We start from the raw sequence: 21,646 nt of genomic DNA on the forward strand, positions 1-21,646 counted from the left end.
AATTTACCCGAGGGATACAGAAATGCTGATGCATAGGAGCATGTGTACCCCAATGTTCATAGCAGCACTCTCAACAATAGCTAAAACATGGAAAGAGCCTAAGTGTCCATCAACAGATGAATGGATCAAGAAGATGTGGTTTATCTATACCATGGAATACTACATGGCAATGAGAAACAATGAAATCTGGCCATGTGTAGCAACATGGATGGACCTTGAGGGTGTTATGCTGAACGAAATAAGCCAGGCAGAGAAGGACAAATATCATATGTTTGCACGTATAGGAGGATTAGGAGGACCTTAACTGAGGAACAAGGGGGAGGAGAAGGGGGGAAATGGTGGGGGAAAGGGAGAGAGGCAAACCATGAGAGACTCTTGAATGCTGACAAAAACTGAGGACTGATGGATGTGGGGGGGAGGAGGGATGGGCGTGGAGGAGGACACTTGTGGGGATGAGCACTGAGTGTTATGTGGAAACCAATTTGACAATAAACTATTTGTAAAAAAAAGTTTAAAAATAGAAATATTACTTGACTTTACTGTTTTTCCTGGGTGTAATGAGATGTTTTCTTTTAAATATGGTTAAACTTTATTCTTGGAAAGGCCTTTTTTTTTTTTTAAGGATTTGCTTTTTCTGTCCATTTCCACAGAGATTATATTCTGTAATAGCAGAGCTTTGGCAAATATATACATATGCATATGTATATTAATAGGAGTGCCTGTGATGATATATATGTGTTGCAGGTGTGAGAAAGAAATATCACCCTAGAAGACTCCTGTAAGGAGGATCAAAAATCAGTATGGAATGAAGAAATAAAGGAAAGGAAAAGAGTGATAGGAGGTTATCAATAGCAGTAAAGACTAGTGGGGCATATCTCCACTACCTCTGAAACTATAACTCTGTTTTCAGGGGATCAGAGAAGTCTCAGAGAAAATCTTTTTTTTAACATGGGAACATTTTGCCCTGTACGGTCACATAGATATTTTTGTTAGCCTTCTAGGAATTTTATTTCCAACACACAAGTAGAAATGAAGCTGTTAATTGATAGTAGGCAGTTCTATAAGGACTATAACCTTAGATGCTCCATTTTGACAAGGCAGAAGACAGACTTACCCAAGCAAATCCAAATTTATCTCATTATTCAGGATTTCTCTTCAGGTAACTTTTAGCAAAACACATTCCAGAAGAGTTGGGGCTAATGCTAGTGGACATGGAAGGTGGGTAGGATAGAGGTACAAGTTAACATTCTCCCACTCTACTTACTCATCATGTAGTTTTTACCCATATGTGGGCACAGGTTGAACCTATCTGGTGATTTTTCATTTATACAAGAATCAGTATCTTTCAATAATATTTTCCAGAGAATTTTTTTTCCTAATTTAAGTGCTATGGTAGGCAAATGCAGCTTAACAGTGATACTCATCAGATATCCAGTCACGGCTATAGTCAACTGCTGAGCTATTGTAATATTGATATATCTAGCCATGCCTATGACTGACTAATACCCATAATTGAGCAAATATTGTTAAAGTTCCTTTTCAAAATGCAGAGTAACTGCTAAAATCCAAAAGCTACCACATACAGTTTAGAATATTTTAGGAGAGGACATGATATTATGAGAAGTATAGATGAGACTGGCCAAGTGAGAAATTTTCATAAATTATTATAAACAAAGAATGATCTCATAAGCAATGATCTGGAGAAGAAACAAGACTACAGAGAGCTGAGCTGAATACTATAGTTGTTCCTCCTTATTTATAAAGCAGCACTGGTTCTTATGCCTTAATCGATTTCTCTTGGAAATTGGATATTCTCCAATATGCTCAGAAAAAGTAGGGGGATGGGAATGGTACCAAATGAGAGGAATGTCACTTTCGTCATTGATTTAACCTTTGTGTATCACTTATGACAAGCTTAATAGGTTTAAATATTTTACATACAGCTGTTGCATTATCTTTGTGTAAAAACCTGACCATTATTGAAGCACCAGTCAGTCCCTGTAGGGCTGTGTCCTAATTCTTTACCCAGTTGAGAAAGCACTTTACTAATTTTTAAATTAGTATATTAACTTGCATAACTAACTCTACATAAACTAATCTCAGCATGTCCCAAATTGATTTTCTTTCTCTTGTGGCAAACATCAATTCCCTGTTTTCATTACCATGGGCTTATATTGTTTGTTTCAAGTTTTTACTTAAATTCCATTTAGTTAACATATAGTGTTGTATTAGATTCAGGAACAGAATTTAGTTAGTCATCACTTACATATAACACCCAGTGCTCATCACAAGTGCTTGGTCTTATTTTGAATGCTAAACAGTTCTTTCCATTTCTAGGATCTGTTACAGCTCTGATTCCCTAAACATTCATATCTCGCATGTCATGTATTTCTTTCCATTTATTTTTACTTTTTTACCAATAGTTAAGTGTGCGCTGTGTAGTGCTTCTCTCCATGGTTTAATAAATGAATTATGATTCTTTCATTCGGTGTTTAATTTCCTACTTGCACAACATTCTCTCTCCCTACTTTACATGAACCTGTTCTCCAGCCAGATTGGCTCCATCCACTTCTGTAATTGTTCTGCTCTTCATGGTGTGTTTCCTCCTTTGAAATGCTGCTTTCCTGTTTTGACTGACAGGATCAAATTCATCTGTCATACTGCAACTCTTATGCCATATTTTTATTTATATATCCTTGCTTCTTCCTCATGTGGGTATATCTCAGTAACTTTGTTTTACCTTCTAACTTATCTGTCTGTTCTACCTTGCATTATAGATGCCTGTGTACCTGTCTCTGCTATTAGATTGTATGAGATAAATGCCTAAAATTAGTTTCACTGTAGATATTTAATTTGAATACATTTACACCACTACAGAGTGTAACTGATTACATTATTGTCCTTTTCATTGGTATTTGATTCTATAGGGACTAAGTGAAAAAATATTACAATGTATCAATTTTATACAGCAGAATTAATTTACAAAGTTGACAATGAACTCTGATGTATATCAGCATGAAAGGAAACTTACTGTCCAGCCTATATAAAGTAGCAGCACTTTCAAAATGGTCTTAATAAGATTTGCTATACGAGACAAAGGACCGTGACTTCATTCTTACTGAACTCAGAAGCGTAATAAACTATGGTCAGTTTGGGCATTAATCCAATTTTACCATTAACTCACTCATAAATTTTGATTAAGGGGCATTGTAAGACTTGTATAATTAAGGGAAGTGCATTAGAAATTTATTTCCTTTGCCATTTGTCATATTCTGAAAAATACTGAAGTTCTGTGAATACCTGTAAACCTTAGGGATGGTAAAATATCTGGCTGATCAAACCTTATTCCAATGGGGAGTATCTAAAATTAGTTGCAGCCTCAAGTCAAAATTTTTATTATAACAAATAATTGGTTGAATTAAAATATCTGTTGGGTATGTAAATTTCATATGAGTAACAAAGTGGCTATATTTCATGGTTATTTCTTCTAGACTTTATTAGCACATAGATATATTCTATAATGATTTCTTGCTTTCTTAATGTTAGATTAACAAATATTAACTATTTGTACAAGTCTGGATCAGTAAATACATTTAATTCTATATTTGTCGGAGGCATTTATCTTCTAAGAGTATTTTCAAGGGTGTAGTTATATCATTAGATGCTTTTTCTATTTTCATTCTCCTGTATAGCAACTTGAAAAAGATGAGATTGTTTCTGAATCAACTTTCACTTGATGTGGGCATTTATACATTCAAAATCCATAGTTATTTTTATACTGGCTCTTTTCATAAAATATGTGTTTGTTTTGTTGTTGTTGTTGTTGTTAAGGATTTTGCTCCATTGAAAATTTTAAGATTTCTGCCAAATGAATTCGAATCCACATATTCCTCCTCTTAACTGGCTGAACCAGTGACAAACTTTTTTTTTTTTTTTTGGGAGGAACATTTGTTTCCAAAAGTAGGAAGAGAGTTCAGTGTGGCCAGCTGTAGTGGGGCTTTTCTGTAGTGGAGGTTTCCATACGTTATATTAATGATTTATAGACTGCCTCTACAGCGTAGTTTCTTTCCAAATGATTCAAGATACAGAAGAGCTGAAGTATCTACAATCAAGGTACTCGACTGAGTCATTTAAATGATAGCCTTCTTTGACCTGAAGAAAGGTTCTTTTTGGGGTGCCTGGGCGGCTCAGTCGGTTAAGTGGGTGACTTCAGCTCAGGTCATGATTTCACGGTTTGTGGGGTCGGGCTCTGTGCTGACAGCTCAGAGCCTGGAGCCTGCTTCAGATTCTGTGTCTCCCTCTCTCTCTGCCCCTCCCCTGCTCATCCTCTCTCTCTCTCTGTCTCTGTCAACAATAAATAAAACATTTTAAAAATTTTTTAAAAGGTTCTATTCTGTTTGGACCTGAACCTCTATTTGTGCCCTGATCGTGGAATGATATAGATTCCAAGTGGGGCGCCTGGGTGGCTTAGTCGGTTAAGCGTCCGACTTTCACTTGGGTCATGATCTCGCGGTTCGTGGGTTCGAGCCCCACGTCGGGCTCTGTGCTGACTGCCAACTCAGAGCCTGGAGCCTGTTTCAGAGTCTGTGACTCCCTCTCTCTCTGACCCTCCCCTGTTCACGCGCTCTCTCTCTCTCCTAGAGATAAATAAAACTTTAACAAAAAATAAATAAATAAATAAAATAAAATAGATTCCAAGTACCTACCTTAATTTTCACTTTTTATAAGTACTAGAAAATATTTTAGATGGTCTTTGGGGAAAGCAGGAAGTTCTGGCCTTATTTTTATTCCTTGCTGTGCCTTAAAAATGCTCCAGGAGATGCTTCCCACTTTGTGCACTTGAATAATAGTTATTACTGACTATTGAATGAGTCCCCTTTGCTTGCCACAGTGCTGAGTACTTATATATTGATTAATATTCAACATTATGCTGTATATATGTCAGAAAATTTTAATATACGTTGTAAAAAGTAGATACTTGAGACCCTGGGAAGCTAAATAATTTGTCCATGAACTTGTGTACTCTTTTTAACTGCATTGCTTTCTCTACCAAGCACACTTGAGGAAGGGCATGAGGACATTTGGTCAAGGTATCTCTGTGGGTCCTGGTTTTGAAGAACCGTATTCCAACCAGGTAGTAATGCTAGATAAAACACAAAGTCAGGGAATGTGAAAGTCACAGCTGAGCTCATAATTTATCATCTCAGTGGCCCACAAATCAAAGGAAACTGCAAGGGATGAGTTGTAAGCTGTGCTGAGGCCATTGGCTTGCCAGCCTCTGAAGGGGTGGGGGGAGCAGTACAACTTCTTCAGAGTAACGAGAGGTTAAAGTAGTTCTACACTAGGTGGAGATCCAGAGCCAGCCTCACAATCTAAAGCAGGATATAGAGAAGGACTTGTTCGCTGCTGAGCAAGGATCAGACATCTGTCCACTACCCGAGACTATAGTTTTTGATCCCGGGAGAGGCTTATGACAGCAAGAAGAAAGTGACACAGCCAGTAAACTGGGAATTGAACCAGGTCACTTACTGATTCAAGGATGTGACTGGAAACAATCCAGATGTCAGCACAGTGTAATACTCACTTTGCCAGTATGAAACTGATTGTACATGGGTGGTTCTGCGTACAAAATGAGTTGTAAGAGAAGGATAATGGGGGATAGGGGATGAAGCTGTATCAGAAGATGAAATAAACCTAAATAAAATCTTCTTACTTCAATGAACTTGCAAAACAAAATTCCAAAGCACAAATCCTAATATGAGGAAAGAACCAATGAAATTGACCTTTGAAAATAAATTTGACTAGAAGAAATTAAAATATTAAAACAACCTAGGAAAGCATATTTTGAATGCTTAAAATATAAACAAAGGATTGAAATCCATAAAAAATGGTAGAAACCCCTGAAATAAAACAGTTCAATTACCTATTTATACAAATACTTATTAAGATCATACTGTGTTCCACAACTCATGGGGGCCAGAGATGCAGGAATGAACAAGGTAAATAAGTTCGTTTGCTTCTTTCTTTTTCTTTCTTTCTTTCTTTCTTTCTTTCTTTCTTTCTTTCTTTCTTTCTTTCTTTCTTTTCTTTCTTTCTTTCTTTATCATCTATCTATCTATCTATCTATCTATCTATCTATCTATCTATCTATCTATCTTGAATGGGGTGGGGGAGAACAGAGAGAGAGGGAGAGAAAATCCCAAGCAGGCTCTAAGCTGTCAGCACAGATCCCAGTGAGGGACTTGATCTCACAAACCATGAGATCATGACCTGAGCTGAAATTAAGAGTCAGGTGCTTAAACTGAGCCACCCATGTGCCCTACTTTATTTATTTATTTTGAGAGAGAGAGAGAGGGAGAGGAAGAGAGGGAGAGAGCGAGCGAGAGCGCATGTGTGCACACAAGTGGGGGAGAACAGAGAGAGAGAGAATACCAAGCAGTCTCCATGCTGTCAGCACGGAACCCAATGCCAGGCTTGAGCCCACAAATCGTGAGATCACAATGATCACACAATGATCATTGTGATCATTACATCAAAATCAAGAGTGGGACTTTAACTGCCTGAGCCACCCATTTGTCCTGAACCAAAGTAAATAAAATTCATATCCACTTGGGGCACCTGAGTGGCTCAGTCAGTTAAGCCTCAGACTTCAGTTCAGGTCATGACATCAGCATTCATGAGTTCGAGCCCTGCATCAGGCTAGGAGCCTAGAGCCCGCTTCGGATTCTGTGTGTGTGTGTCTCCCTCTCTGCCCCTTCTCTGCTCACACTCTGTCTATCTCAAAAATAAATAATAAACATTAAAAACATTAAAAATAATATCCACCTAGAGAGTTTATATTCTTATAGGAAGTTCACCCGTTAGTAGTAAGAATGAAGTAAGAATAGGCAGAAATCTTGGAAGTGGAAGATAGTTATTGAAATAAAATTCCCAGTAGAAAGGATAAACTCTAGATTTGACAATGACAGAATTTTTTCGTTTGGAAGATATTACTTAGGATATCACCTAAAATTCAGTAATGGGAAAAATAAGACTTTTAAAGTGTGTGTGTGTGTGTGTGTGTGTGTGTGTGTGTAGAGAGAGAGAGAGAGAAAGAGAGAGAACACATCAGATTAAGTGAAGAAATGATAGCTTACGTTATTTTAAAATTGAAGACAAGACTCTTCAAGTTGAAAGGACACTCTGAGAACCTTATCTGGATAGGTAACAATAAATCAATGCCTAAACACTTTGTGGTAAAGCTTTAGAACATCAAGGATAAAAGAAAAATCTAAGCCCATCAGAATAAAATATATAGACTAGTCCCAAAGCAATGAAAACTAGATTGAAAGCAGATAACAAAACAGTATTGAGGAGGGAAATGTACTGTAGTTTGGATTCTAGAATTTAATGACATCATATACCACTGGCACACTGATCAAACATATTAACAGAATATCCCGCTTTTAAAACTGAGTATTTGGGGGGCATCTGGGTGACCTAAGCGCCTGACTTCAGTTTAGGTCATGATCTCATAGCTCCTGAGTTTGAGCCACGGGTCAGGCTCTGGGCTGACAGCTTAGAGCCTGGAGCCTGTTTCAGATTCTGTGTCTTCCTGTCTCTCTCTCTGTCTCTCTGTGTCTCTCAAAAATAAGTAAACATTAAACAAACTGAGTATTTTTGATGAAGCAAGCCTAGAAAGAATATGTGGATTTGAAAGCAGTAAAGAGGAACAGAAACTTTTAAATGTCCTCAAATATAACTCTTGCTATAAAAAGTAATAACTAATTTCTGTGTAAAATAAAAAAGTAAGACTACACAAAATAAAGAGATACCAGCATGCAATAGAAGAAGAAGAATATAGATGGCCAAAAATACATGCAAATTGAAAATAAAAATACCAAAAGTTGAAATTCTAATAATATCATTGTGAACAAGGATGTGGAAGAATGATCACAGCTATTCTTTGGTACCTCCACTTGGGCCAGGTGTGTCAGTGACCTGTAAAGCATGAAAGTGGTAAATGCCAGCTTCTGGGTAGTGTTTACCTTGGGGAGAAAAGTTTGGAAAAAGAGTGGGAGTGGAGAAGGGTGTGCAACATGGTGGTGCATCCATGGGTTTTCATAGAATTAGCCTAAATATGTACCTGTGTAATTGAACTGAAAGGATACTCAGAACTTTCAGGAGAACATGAATGTTTATGCATAATAATAAGGTTTATAAAAAAGCCAATCTTCTGGTAATGAGTCCAGTTAAAACCCAAAGTCTTTATCAAGGTCTGTAAGACACTACAGAGTCTGTCCCTCTGACTTCTCTCAGTTGCTCATTCAGTCTAACCTAACTCCATCCCCACTGTGTGTTTTTGTACCTCACACAAGTCAAACTGGTTTCCTCTTCTCATACCAGCAATAATACTCTTAGATTATTATTATTTCTTTCTGATACTGGGGAAGATATAGAAAATTTAAAAATATCTTCATGCATTTGATTTTGCTCTTGATCCAGTGCTCTTATTAGATATTGACTCGACCAGTTAAATGGAACTGTATTTGATTGGCACTCAGTGGATGTTCCCTTTTGCAGTGGTTCATGCCCCCATAACCCAGTCATTGTGATCAAATACTGCCTGGGGTCACTGGAGTCCGCATACTCCTGGGAGCATCATGTGCTCAGGAGCAACAGGAAGCTGTGGGATTTAGGCTGAGGCAATATTTTTCCGTGGAGTTGTATACTCTTTTCCACCATATTGCTTTTACCACCAAGCACACTTGAGGAAAGGCACAGGAACATCTGATCAAGGTATCTCTGTGGGGTCCAGCTTTGAGGCACTACCTTTGTTCCAAGATGGTATGTGGAAATCTCCTAGGAGTTCAAAATGAATTCTAGTGAATAACAATTAAGTTTGGATACAGAACTGTTTTAAATTTTTTGTTATTGTTTGAATTTGTATTTGAGAGATAAAATAAAAATTCACAGTATGAATGAGCATAATTTTAATTTTGGAAGTTACTCTTAAAGTTTTTGTAATTTAAAGTATAAAACTTGATTAACCCATGCTACTTTATCTTTAAAAGACGAAAACAAACATCACTACTAGCTGCAGTGTAATGGAAATACCTGTGTGTGTGTGCACACGCATGTGTGTGTGTGTGTGTGTGTGTGTGTGTGTGTGTGTCTGTCTGTCCTGTCTGTCGGCACATTTGTGCATAGTGGGACTCTGGTCATTAAGTTCTCTCTCACTGGTTTTGTCCACTACAACTCATGCATTTAATAATAATCTGCCAGTACTTTAAAATTCTGAAAGGTTATCCAGAACACCAGTCTAATCAGTTTTATTTCAATATCTTGTCGGACAATCATTCTAATACTATAGACCTTATTTTGGTATATCAATATTAAGTGCTCAAATCTTGCAAATAATTTCACCTCATCAAAAATATATAGTAGATTAACTATTACTGAAATGTATCCTGTCTTCAAGGGTCATTCCCTTACAATTTCAGGTTAGTATTGAACCATGTGCTGAGCAAACTCAGCAATAACTTTGGAAATTGAGTTTACTTATTGCAGGCCACTAGCATTCAACTTCATTTATTAAAATACTTGCTGCCATATTGCATTCAGGTGACAGAAAAAACAAGTGTGTCCTCAAAGAGTGTCTAACTTCCAATTTGAGCATAGCTTAGTTAGTGGGTAAAAGAATTCAACTCAATACTCTGTTTAAGTTAGGTTTTAGTGTTAATTTTAATTAAAGTGAAAACTAGATAATCTTCTCCAGTAGTTACAAGAAAGTATATTTCTTCAACTTTTGTGTTAATATTATTGAAATATTTAAAGTATTAACAAGCACTTTGTGCTATGTACTATTCTAAACACTTTATTTGCATTCACTTATTTAATCTTCTTAGCAAGCTTGTGAAGTAGAAGCTAATGTTATCCCTACATAACAGAAGAGGAAATGGAGGCATACGCAAATTAAGTAATCTCTCTGAGGCCATACAATATGTAATGGAGCAGATAGTGGCGTCAGTCATTTTTTCTGAATGGAAGACTATGGACTTTTTTTTTTTCAGTCCCACCCATCCTAATGTTCAACACTTATTTATTCATTTGTCTTTAACAGGAAGTCAGCGAAACTTGCATGCCTCCATGCATTTTAATTTTTCTAACAATAGATGATTGTTTATTCTTTGGATTCTTACAGGGCATTCTACTTGGACAAGTCAAATTCACCACCAAACTCCACATCCAAAGCTGCCTATGTGGATAAGGTAAAAATAGATGATTACATTTATTGATGCTTTGTCATTTACATACCTCCCTGTTTGTAAATGTTTCTGCTGTTGTTCTTATACAACGTGTAATTATACATATTTGTAGTCTCCAACTCTTTTACCTCCACAATGAAAATATTTTAGACTACTCATTAAAAGAACAACTATGCATCATATGCCATCTAAAAGCATTTCTTCCTACTAAACGTGTTGGACTTTATGTCCATCACTTTTTCTGCAGCTAATGAGGCCTCTCAATGCATTGGATGAGCTTTATCGACTGGTAACCTCGTTTATCAGATCCAAGCGCACGGCCGCCTGTGCGAATACAGCTTGCGGCGCCTCCGGGGTGGGTCTGCTGTCTGTGTCCTCAGAATTGTGCAACAGGCTGGGGGCCTGCCACATCATCATGTGCAACAGCGGTGTGCACAGGTACGTGAACCGCCCTGCCCTGCTGCGGCTCTCCTACTGAAATTCGTTTGTAGGTTCTTATTTTTATTTTGGTTGCATGAAATTGTAACTGGAAACATGCAGAGGACTCAGATATATGTGGAAGAAGACTTGGGAAATCAGGTCACATAGTATTTTCTGGCTTTAGTGATATTTTCAGTGACTGCTTATTCATATACATGAATGCAGTCCCACATTTATATCACTGTATCTTAGCTGCCCAGATTCTCATCACCCTTGTGTTTATATTATGAGATTTATACTTAGGTACAAACTTGTGCACTGATATTAGTCACTGTAGGAACTTGCCTGGTAGGAGCTGGCCACTAGCTACACAAAACTTTTTTTACTGCACTTGATGGACATTCCACTCTTCAGTGGTCTGGGTTTCTATACCTAGTGGTTGTGAGGTAAGTGCTGCCTTAGGGTTACTACTGTCTTCCTACTTTGGGCAAAATTAAGTCCAGGATCCCACACAACATGCGTTCCTGGAAATGGAAGGGAATATTTTAGATCGGTCCAGTTCTGGTGGTTTGTCTTAGGTACCTGTGCTCGGTCTGGGGCAGCCAAGGTAGGTTGATGATTCTTACAGCTGCATCAGCTGCAAAATGCAGGTGGAGGACCCCATGTCAAGTACTTCTCTGTAACCATGGACTCCTCCTTTATCACCTCAACATCTTCAGAAGGAAGTGAAACCATGTAGTAAATATAATAAAGCAGTACTTGGTCCTCACTGTAATCTGAATAGGCAAGTAGTGTCCTGTCACCCATCATAGCCTCTTCTTAGAACTGGGCCAGTTGGATTTTGAGGATGGTGGTATTCTTTAGTCAGATTTACGTGGTACTTGACCCATGCAAAGGACTGCAGCATAACATCATAAAGTGGTGATGCTCATGTTAGAGGCATAATTACAGCATGAACAGACGACAATAATAATAAGGTATAATAAGAGAGCATAATAAAAAATAACAAAAGTAACAAATCTACACTGCAAGAAAATATAAATGGCCTAGGAAAGTTACCGCTAAAAACTAGGATTCAGAAAGAAAACAGATCTCTGAGATGGGTAGACCTTTCCAGAGAAGGTGATGTTTGAACTAGGTTCTGATGGGTCAGGGTGAAGGGTAGAAAGTGGGAGGAAAATGATCTGAGACAGCAGGTTCTCATCTGTGAAATTCCATTTCAATTTGCTGTGCTCAAAATTCTACTTTCCAAGTCCTACACAGTGCGCTCTTTCTTATGATGTATGGCAAGACCTTTTGCCTCTGAAAGGAGCATTGTATGCTGTGGTTGACAGAATACACAGAATTTCCTCCTTTATTTTAATGGCTGTGTACTTTGTTCTCTGTTGCAAGCTTTAATAAGCATAATTGAAAATATCATCTGCAACCAAATGAATAAAATATTATTTCATAATTTGTTTACTAGCAGCAAAGTGATCTCTCCCTTCTGATCAACTCATGTTCACTCATTCTGTTCCCATTTATTCATTCATTCATTTATGTATTCATTACTCATTCACTCAGTAAATATGCACTGAGCACCAATTATGTGCCAGCACTGCTCTAGCTGCTGGGGATCCAGCATTGAAAAATTTAAGTTTCTGCTCTCAAGTTGTGTGCATCGTGTTGGGGGGAAACTGATGATAAAGTAAGCAAATGAATATGTAACATGCAAGATGGAATAAATAGAACAAAGAAAAGAAGTCAGAGGGTAGAAGGTGACAGGATGAGCTAGCCCCTTCCAACAAGGGATTTCATCAGAGCCTTGAATGGAATGCAGGAATGATTTGTGCAAATATCTCTGAGAGAGAGCTTTCGATCCTAGGGAGCAGCAGTGCAAATGTGAGAGCTCATGTGGGAGTGTGCATAATGTGTTCAAGAAACTGCACAGTAGCCATGGTAGCCTCAGCAAAGCATCACCATCTTGGTTATTGGTTGTCTTATGTTACCCCGGTGCGAGGTGATACATAGTTGTCTGAGAACGTGATACACTGTGACCCCAAATGGATACCTCAGACTTTGAAACTATAAACCTAGGTTACCTCCTCATTAATTTCCTGAAAGTTGATGAAATTAAATCTGCACTTAATCCCAGAATTGGGACCAGGTTGTCCAAAGTACTCTCTCTGCTATCCTGTGAGCAATTTTAAAATTTGACTAATGTTACGTGGGAGACATAGATTGATGTCCCACAACTGTTTTATAATTACCATAGTCATTGGTTGCGGTGTTAGGACAACAAGTAACATTGGAATTTCAAAGTGGTTTGACTTTTTCCATTTCTAGGATTCAAAATAGATATAGCTTTCGTTAGTTCGTTTCAGAGACATTTACTGAGGTGTAAGCACTAAAACTCCATCACAAATGCTGATTTAAAGTTGAAACTATTTGGGGCTCCTGGGTGTCTCAGTCAGTTAAGCATCACACTTTGGCTCAGGTCATGATCTCATGGCTCATGAGTACGAGCCACACATAGGGCTCTGTGTTGACAGCTCGGAGCTTGGACCCTGCTTTGTATTCTGCCTCTCTCTGTCTCTGTCTCTGTCTCTGTCTCTCCTTCTCTCTCTCTCTCTCTCTCTCTCTCTCTCGGCCCTTCCCCTGCTCGTGCTCACTCTAAATAAATAAGTAAGTAAGTAAAGTAAGTTGAAACTATTTGAAAATGGTACAGCTTTATTCTTCTATTATGCAGAATAAAATGGGAGTTTAACATCATCTTTTAATCTTTCAGTGAAGGCTATGCTACACTTTCCATGACAATGAAATGTGCTAATTTAGATTAGATTTGGAAATCTCACATAAAGACTGATCTTAAAATAATCCCTTAGATATTATGATTCAAATGGCTAGAGAGAAGCCCAATCCAAACCTGCACTCAACATTAAATTTGGAAGTTTGCCTTCAGGTTCTGACAAATGGGAGAAGTCCACAATGTGAAGCAGAATAAATGTTGCACAAACTATTTTTATCATTTACTTCTAAAATTAAGATGAGAAATGGTTAACAATATGTTATCCACATCACATAGTCAGTTTCATGATTTTACTTACCAAATAGAAAGAGAATCTAAAGTTTTTTTAGAGTATTGAATAATACTGCATATGTTTGATATTAAAGAGATGAATGTGGTTTTTCAGAATGAAAAGGCAGATTTAATTAACATCAATGCCTAGACGTTTTAATGCCAACCTGAATCGGAGGGCAAAGCTGCATTCAACAGTGAATACGAGATTAGCGGGAATAGAATTCAGGATGAATTATTAAAATCTTCTCATAGCATTTAGCCTGGCTTTGTTTTTATTAAATTCTTTTCACTAGGGTAATCCTATGTGTGTATTACAATTCTACTGATGAACTTCCCTGCCCACACTCTTAACTATTCACTCATGACATTCATCTTCATTGCTACTGAATGGCACGTGAATAGGACTGTCTCTCCTTAAAAGCAGGTTTTTGCCTTTTAAACAATATCAACTTGCTATTAAAAGGTGGTTTCATAAGTGAAAAATTTTTATAATTTCCTATCCTCATAAGCCTTCTTTCATTTTCACTTTGTGTTCATCTGTTGCAACTTCCATCCAAAACACACCATTGGAATAGAGTTGTATTGATCTATACAGCTTAACAATCTGTTTTATGCTCACAACAACTATATCTGTATCTTCAAAATGTACACATAGACTTTTTCATTATCACTTTTATTTGTTACATAGTTAATCCAGCCAGGTGCTCTCCCAGAATTTACTATTAAACGATTAGTTTAGTGGTCTATCTTCCTCGTCCATTGCACATAATGCCTACAGAGAGGCTTCTTTCATTATGTAGCTGTTCAGATTTCAATTTGATTTTCCATTACATTAAAAGAAAACAAAAATATCCTCCAGATGGAATTACTGTGGCAAGGAGTTTAAACCTTTGTGGTCAATATGTTATTGTTTAAGTTCTCAAAAGGATCATGCTTGTGACCACCAGAAGGTTAGATGGTTTGTGGTACCTTCACCTTTTCCTGGTCTGCAGAGGGATCGAATCCACTTATCTACTGTGCTTCCCTACGAGATCTTCAGTGATATTTCAGTAGTGCCTTAGTTTGTACTTCTTTGATTAGCAAATACAAACGTGTGAATTGAATATTTTTTGAATTTCCTTTTCTACAAAGATTCATACAAAGACTGTTCATATATCTCCTTTATAGATAAAATTATTTTTTGCCAAATTGAGCATTTTTACAGTGTTGAATCCATCTTGTGACTTTTAAAGTCCTCTTTTATACTCATGCCAGTCAGTTGTTGCAGGCAATCCAAAAGCATGCTACAGGGCCCTTAAATTTCCCCTCTATTTCTTACTGCAGCACCCTTCCATTCAATGTGGTATTTCATTTTGTTGTGGTTCTTTATTCCCACTCCTGCTTAATAGCCAACTGTTTTTCCTTAGCCAGTATAAATCAGTATGCTGCAAATGTTATAAAACCTGAATCATGAGTCTTACTGTGTCCAAAAACAAAGATGTCGTTTTCTTCCCACTACATTAGCTTCTGCTTGCTTCGCCTGTGGGAACAAGTGGGTGGAAATTTCCAGAGGCTACCTGAAACGATTTGTCAGAGATTTCTAATGAGGGGAAGAAATCAGGGATCACAGTTTCTCCCTCTAAGGACTTGTTCCAAAAAGTTTTTGTCCACTTCCTCTCAGTAATTTTTAATGATTGGTTCCCAGTGGTGTCAGAACCCTTGTTTGGCCCTGCAGGAAGGTGGGTGACTTGAGCACAGGCCTCATGTCTAACTCCCTTTTGAGCCCAAACCATGGAGATCTGTAACCATAAATTGTGTTTTATCTTCATGCTTTGTTGTGAGGATGAGTCTCTTACAGGAAACAAGAACTTGCATTTTTTAAAAGATGTCTTTAATTTTTTTAAATTTATTTTGAGAGAAAGGGAGAGAGAGAGAACGCGAGCAGGGGAGGGGTAGAAGGAGAGGGAGAGAGAGGGAGAATCCCAAACAGGCTCATGATCTGAGCTGAAACCAAGAGTCAGACACTTAACCAGCTGAGCCACCTGGGTGCCCCAAGGCCTTGCACTTTTAAGTTATGTACCTTGGGTTCACCCATCCACTGGAGGCTGTGAACAGCACCAGCAAGAGGGGCTCACTGCGTCAGAGATTCACCAGCACCCAGCATCAGTCAGTGTCTTGTGTTCTGATTAGAACCCTGCATAGGTATGAGAAGGAAATAGTCTGTAGCAAGGCATACCTGTTTTCATTATTTAAAAACATATTGAAAAACATCAAGCTAGCTACCATCTGTGTTATTATGGTGGTAGACTTCTTTTTTTTTAATACATTGTAGAAATTAGTTTTAATATATATAAAGTTTTAGGAACTAAAAGACCATATATATTTGAAGCTTCTAACATAAGAGGGGTTTATTCCCAAGATGCATTTTTTAGTTGGTTATTTGGAAATCAAGACATATTTTCACATTTGACAGTATTACCAATGGTGTTTGAATCTTCAATGTCAGCCCTTTTTCTCTTCCCCTTCCCTGACAAGCACTTATATAATCATCATGTGACTATAGTATAGGATCCATAGTATGATTATATACATTTGTTAGGGAAATAAAATCCAGGGGGCACCTGGGTGTTTCAGATGGTTAAGCATCTGACTCTTGAGCTCAGTTCAGGTCTTGATCTCAAGGTCATGAGTTCAAGCTCCACATTGGACTCCACACTGGTCATGAAGCCTACTTTAAAAAAAAAAAATGAAATCCAGTAGTTAAAAAATAAAAACAACTGAAGAGAAATATGTATTACTAATTAGGGTAATGGAATAGTTTTTCTTAAAAATGAGAGTGAACATGTAATGACTCGTGGTTTATATAAGCAATTGAAAAAACTTTTTTCAGGTAACTATCAATTAGCAGTTTTAGAAACCACTTTTGTTTGAATTTTGAAGGATTACATTAGCAATATTTTATTCTGTCATAACCATGACATTAAAGGACAAATTGACAAATAGGCCCATCTAAAGGAAAGCAGAATCTTATGAAAGTGGAGCACTCAAGGTAACCTGACTTAAGTAATTAGAGTCCTAATGGGGCAGATGATAAAGCTGCATTGTTTTCCATCGCATTGTAAAAACATCACGTAAGAGTAGATTTACTCTGGGGATTTCCATATGTAAGTTATTAGACAGAAAAAAAAATAAAATTACCATAATAGGCAAATGTAGGTTTCAAATATATCCCTTCATTTTTTGTTCAAAAATGGTTTGAGAGATTCAATAACAAGTTTAGTGGAAAAACTTGAATTTCAAATCTCCTGTAAGATGGCTGAAAAGAACATAAGAAACATCTCTGCTAGCTCATGATCTCTGAATACCATACATTCCCAACAGAAAATTCTAAAATTATGCTCTGTAAGAATCTGAAGCACATTAGTCTAAAACACTACTTTTATGTAAGAGCAGTAGTAGCAATGACAGAAATGACATTTAAAATTGCCATTAAATATTGCTGCAGCTATGATTATTTTTATTTGACATTATTTTCTAATAATATGGTTATTCTTTGATATACGTTGATTATATCAATGCAACTGTCCTCATTTGTTTAAAATCTGGTAAAATCATTAATGTGTCTAAACAAACAAAAACAAATATGAAAATATAAAATTGTGCTATAATCCTTAGAAGAGAAAAAATAAAGCCCCTCTTATAATGGGGCTCTGGAAGAAACACAAAGTATATCCTACTCATGATAGGATATAATTATAAATCTTAATAACTCTGCTAAACTCCTGGAGGCAGAGGCTAGAACCCATAGAACTATGGACTGGCAGGAGGAGAAAATGGAGAGACCTGGGTCAAGGGATACAAAGTTTCAATTATACGAAGTTTCAACTAGTTCTGGAGATCTAATACACAACAGTGTGACTGTACAATACAATATAATACTGTTTTGTATACTTGGACATTTGCTAGGAGGGTAGATCTTAAGTGGTTTCACCACCAAAAAAAGAAAGAAGAAAAAGAAAATGGTTAACTGTGGGGGTCGATAGATATGTTAATCAGCTAATCAGCTTGATTGTGATGACTATTTCATAGTGTGTATATATATAAAATCATCAAATGATATCCCTAAAACATACACAATTTTTAATTATCAATTATACCTCAGTAAAACTGGGGGAAAAAAAGAAAAGTAAACCAAGAATTTCAAATTATATGGATTTACAAAATGGGCAAAAATCCACAATTTATCCTCATTTTAAAAATCAGATAGGGGCGCCTGGGTGGCTCAGTCGGTTAAGCATCCAACTTCGGCTCAGGTCATGATCTCACTGTTCGTGGGTTTGAGCCCCACGTTGGGCTCTGTGCTGACAGCTAGCTCAGAGCCTGGAGCCTGTTTCAGATTCTGTGTCTCCCTCTTTCTCTGACCCTCCCCTGCTCATGCTGCCTGCCTCTCTCTCTCTCTCTCTCCCTCTCTCTCTCAATAAAACATTTTTAAGAATTAAAAAAAAGCAAATATAGGTATTTTCTCTTAAAACTATGAGAAATCAAATATGATAGAAGTTTCATTCTTTCACTTTTCTTTCATGATCTATTATAAAAATTCTTTACCTTAAAGAGTGGGTCAAATTTGCATAAATATTTGTTTTGTTAGATTTTTCTTTGCAATTGATATGAACCTTAATAAATTACTATATTAAATTTTTCTGTAATTTTAAAATGTCCATTGTTTTCTCCAAATTAGATTACTATGAAAGAAGAAGACAGTAATTATGAGAGTGACTTATTGCAGTGGTTTCTAGTTCTGACCTCCAGTTATCCCATGATGTTGACCAGACAAGCCTCATGTTCAGTACATAAAAAAGCGAGAGCTTATGCGTGATTACCTTCCATAATTAAAATTGGAAAACTCTCAGTAATCATAGTATATTAAACATGTCTTGATAAAAAATAATCTAGAAGACTAGTTTTTAAAATTACTTTTAATAATAAGCTCTACACCTAACACGGGGCTTGAACTCACAATCCCAAATCAAGAGTCACATGCTCTACCTACTGAGCCAGCCAGGCATCTCAATAAAAATAGTCTGAATACATAATTATTAGTTACATTTCATTAGTATTTGGCAAACCTAATTTCACTAATTGACCATATTATTAAAGTGTAAGTATTTGTGTCAAAAAATTTTATTTGTATTTAGCTATTTAAAAATTATAAATAAAGAATCTACTATAAAAACTGATAAATAGGACAGGATTATTCAAATTTTATTTAAAATAAACTGAAGTTATTATTTTTCCTAAACCTCTAAAATTATGTTAAAAGCAAAATCAAATGCCAGTCACTTTCTGGGATGTGTTCCTCAGGTCTTCAAGGTTAGTGATATTATAACCACTCTCATAAATGTCATAAGCCAAATTTTCTATCCTCCAGAGGATTGAAGAAGTATGGGTGTCTCTTCTATATGAACTCAGAGCAGAAGAGCAGGTGACATGGACAAAGGTTGACAGAAGGAAATGGCAATTTCTGCCTTTATGATTCTAATCTTAAATTGTTGGTAGGTCATTTGACATAGTCTGAAAGAATACAGAGGAGTGAGATTGCAATCCTGTTAAACAGGAAGCGTGTGTGTAACACCTGTTTTAGGTTTTGAAGCATGACTAGTGGTTGGCAGGTGATGGAAATGAAGAAGAATGGTTCAGTGGAAGGCAATGGGATGAAAATACAATACTGAGGTGTGAAATAGCACCTTACATGAGGACAGTCACCATGAAGAGTTCCCTGCTTCTGGGCAGTGAAGAGAGAGGGAAATGTGGTAGGGAGATGAGGCCAGAAGAGAGATGAGCATTAGCGAATGGAATGTCCTAACTGCTAAGTTAAGGATTAGGGTTCTCAGCCTGGGTGACTCAGTTAAGCGCCCAACTCTTGACTTTGTCTCCAGTCGTGATCTCACGGTTCATGAGGTCAAGCCCTGCATCAGGATCTGCATTGACAGTGCAGAGCCTGCTTGGGATTCTGTCTCTCTCTTTCTCTGCCCCTCCCCTGATTGTTCTTTTTCTCTCTCTCAAAATAAATAAAACTGAACTTTAGAAAAAAGAAGAATCTGATTAGATGTATTTTTTTTAAGCTGGCTCTCATGGTCTGTGATAGGATGGGAATGGAGATAGACAGACAGGTGATAGACAGACAGACTTCACAATATGCAGGAAGAGATGAAGAGGCCCCAAACCAAGGCATTAGCACAGAGAGTGGAGAGGAATGGGCAGATGTGAGTGGTATGAAATGGAAATAACAAAACTAGATGATCAGTGAAAAATAGAGGAGGGGAGGGGGGAGATCTCTCTTCGAGCCATCCAGCTTGGAAGGTCCTGTGGAGGGAGCTGCCACGGGAAAAATGAACATTTTTGTTTGAGGGGATTGTGGAGAAGGATTGCTACGTGTTGAGTGTTAGATGTCCATGGTATCTTATACGAGTATGTCCTTTAACAGATTTGTAGTTAGAAAGAACTAAAGGTGTATGTTTGTATATGTATATAAACAGGTACATCATAAGGGTGCCTGGGTGGCTCTGTTGGTTGAGCATCTAACTCTTGATTTCGGCTCAGGTCGTGATGTCAGTGTCATAAGATTGAGCCCTGCATTGGGCTCCACACTCAGTGTGGAGCCTGCTTGAGATAATCTCTCTTCTGCCACTCTCCCCTGCTCACACACTCTTTCTCTCTAAAATTTAAAAAAAAGTTTTTTAATTAAAAAATGGGTATAATGTAAGTGAGTATAGACATATATAGATAGCAAAGAGGCTATGGAAAAACAGGGGTGGGGTGATTCATGAGTACAGGGAGATTGGAGAAGGAGATCACATCAAAGAAGGCTTCACATAGATATATTTGAGCTAGGTTTAAAACATTAGTAAGAATTTTCTGGGAATGTACTTCAGGTGTTAGGAACAGGGATGGGGTATTCCAGGAAAAGGCACAGAGGTATGAGAAAAGAATAATCGGCTGCCAATCATAGACAATGAGAAATGATCACCAGGGAACACATATGGAGTGTTAATATTCCCCGGTTTCCCACCTCCCCATCCTCTGTGAGCCCTGAATCAGAGGAGCAACAGAGGAGGAGCCTTGGAATAAAAACCTGAAGGATCCACTAGAAAGGTATGAAAAACACTGAAACAAAGCCCTATTCAGTGTCTCTGGTAAACAGGTCAAAGAGAAAACACTTATGGTACAATGTCAAAGAATTGGGGAAAGAGATGAAAATCACACGCTGAACACCACACCCTTAAGTGTTGATGTCATCAAAGAACTCTGGAATCGGGACAAAAGGCAGATAGCAAAGTAGAGAAGATGGGAATAGAGAGGTTGTGTTGAAGAACTTTGGGCAGCTGAGAAAGGTACCTGACATATTCAGTTAAATCCCCAAAGCAAAACAGAAATGGAATAAATTGGTGAAAGAGTCCAGGCAGAAAAATCTAAAATGCAGAAAAGCAGATTCAAACCTGGTGGCTATGGTAATTAAGGTCATAACTTACACACCGGTGTTTCATATTCATACACATTTTTAGCATACCAAATACTACATCCTTACGTGCCTAAGCACTCATCCCTGTCCCTAGGATCACCTCTGTACTAACCTCAGCAATGAAAAACCCCATCAAAGAAAAACACACCTTAATGGGCTTGACTAGAAAGGAATAAAGGATGTGGACTGTTTTTTTTTTTTTTGCCTGGCAGTTGATTTTTAAGCCTAGGTTTAAAGATATATGCTGAGAACATTCAGAAAATGTATTGAAAGTTGCAATAGAAAGTCCCATTATCTTTAATGGGACTTTCATGGCTAATTCTCTGTGCAGTGCTGAAAATGTGCCCCTTAGACTCGATTGCTTTTTTGCCTTAAGATATATGGAGTTAGTGGAGTATTCAATTTGCCTGTGCTTCTGCT

General features: G+C 37.4%; 1 protein-coding gene across 1 annotated transcript in view; it reads left to right on the forward strand.

Moving 5' to 3' along the window:
- PREX2 (phosphatidylinositol-3,4,5-trisphosphate dependent Rac exchange factor 2) overlaps nt 1-21,646 on the forward strand; it is a 299,267-nt gene that overhangs the window by 248,365 nt on the left and 29,256 nt on the right. Inside the window, exons 36-37 of the mRNA XM_039216921.1 lie at nt 10,184-10,250; nt 10,495-10,685. Coding sequence (XP_039072852.1) covers nt 10,184-10,250; nt 10,495-10,685 — 258 coding nt within the window. The remainder of the gene's footprint in view (nt 1-10,183; nt 10,251-10,494; nt 10,686-21,646) is intronic.

Source organism: Hyaena hyaena, unplaced genomic scaffold, assembly GCF_003009895.1.
Source record: "Hyaena hyaena isolate Hyena2069 unplaced genomic scaffold, ASM300989v1 scaffold_660, whole genome shotgun sequence".
Taxonomy (NCBI): Eukaryota; Metazoa; Chordata; class Mammalia; order Carnivora; family Hyaenidae; genus Hyaena; species Hyaena hyaena.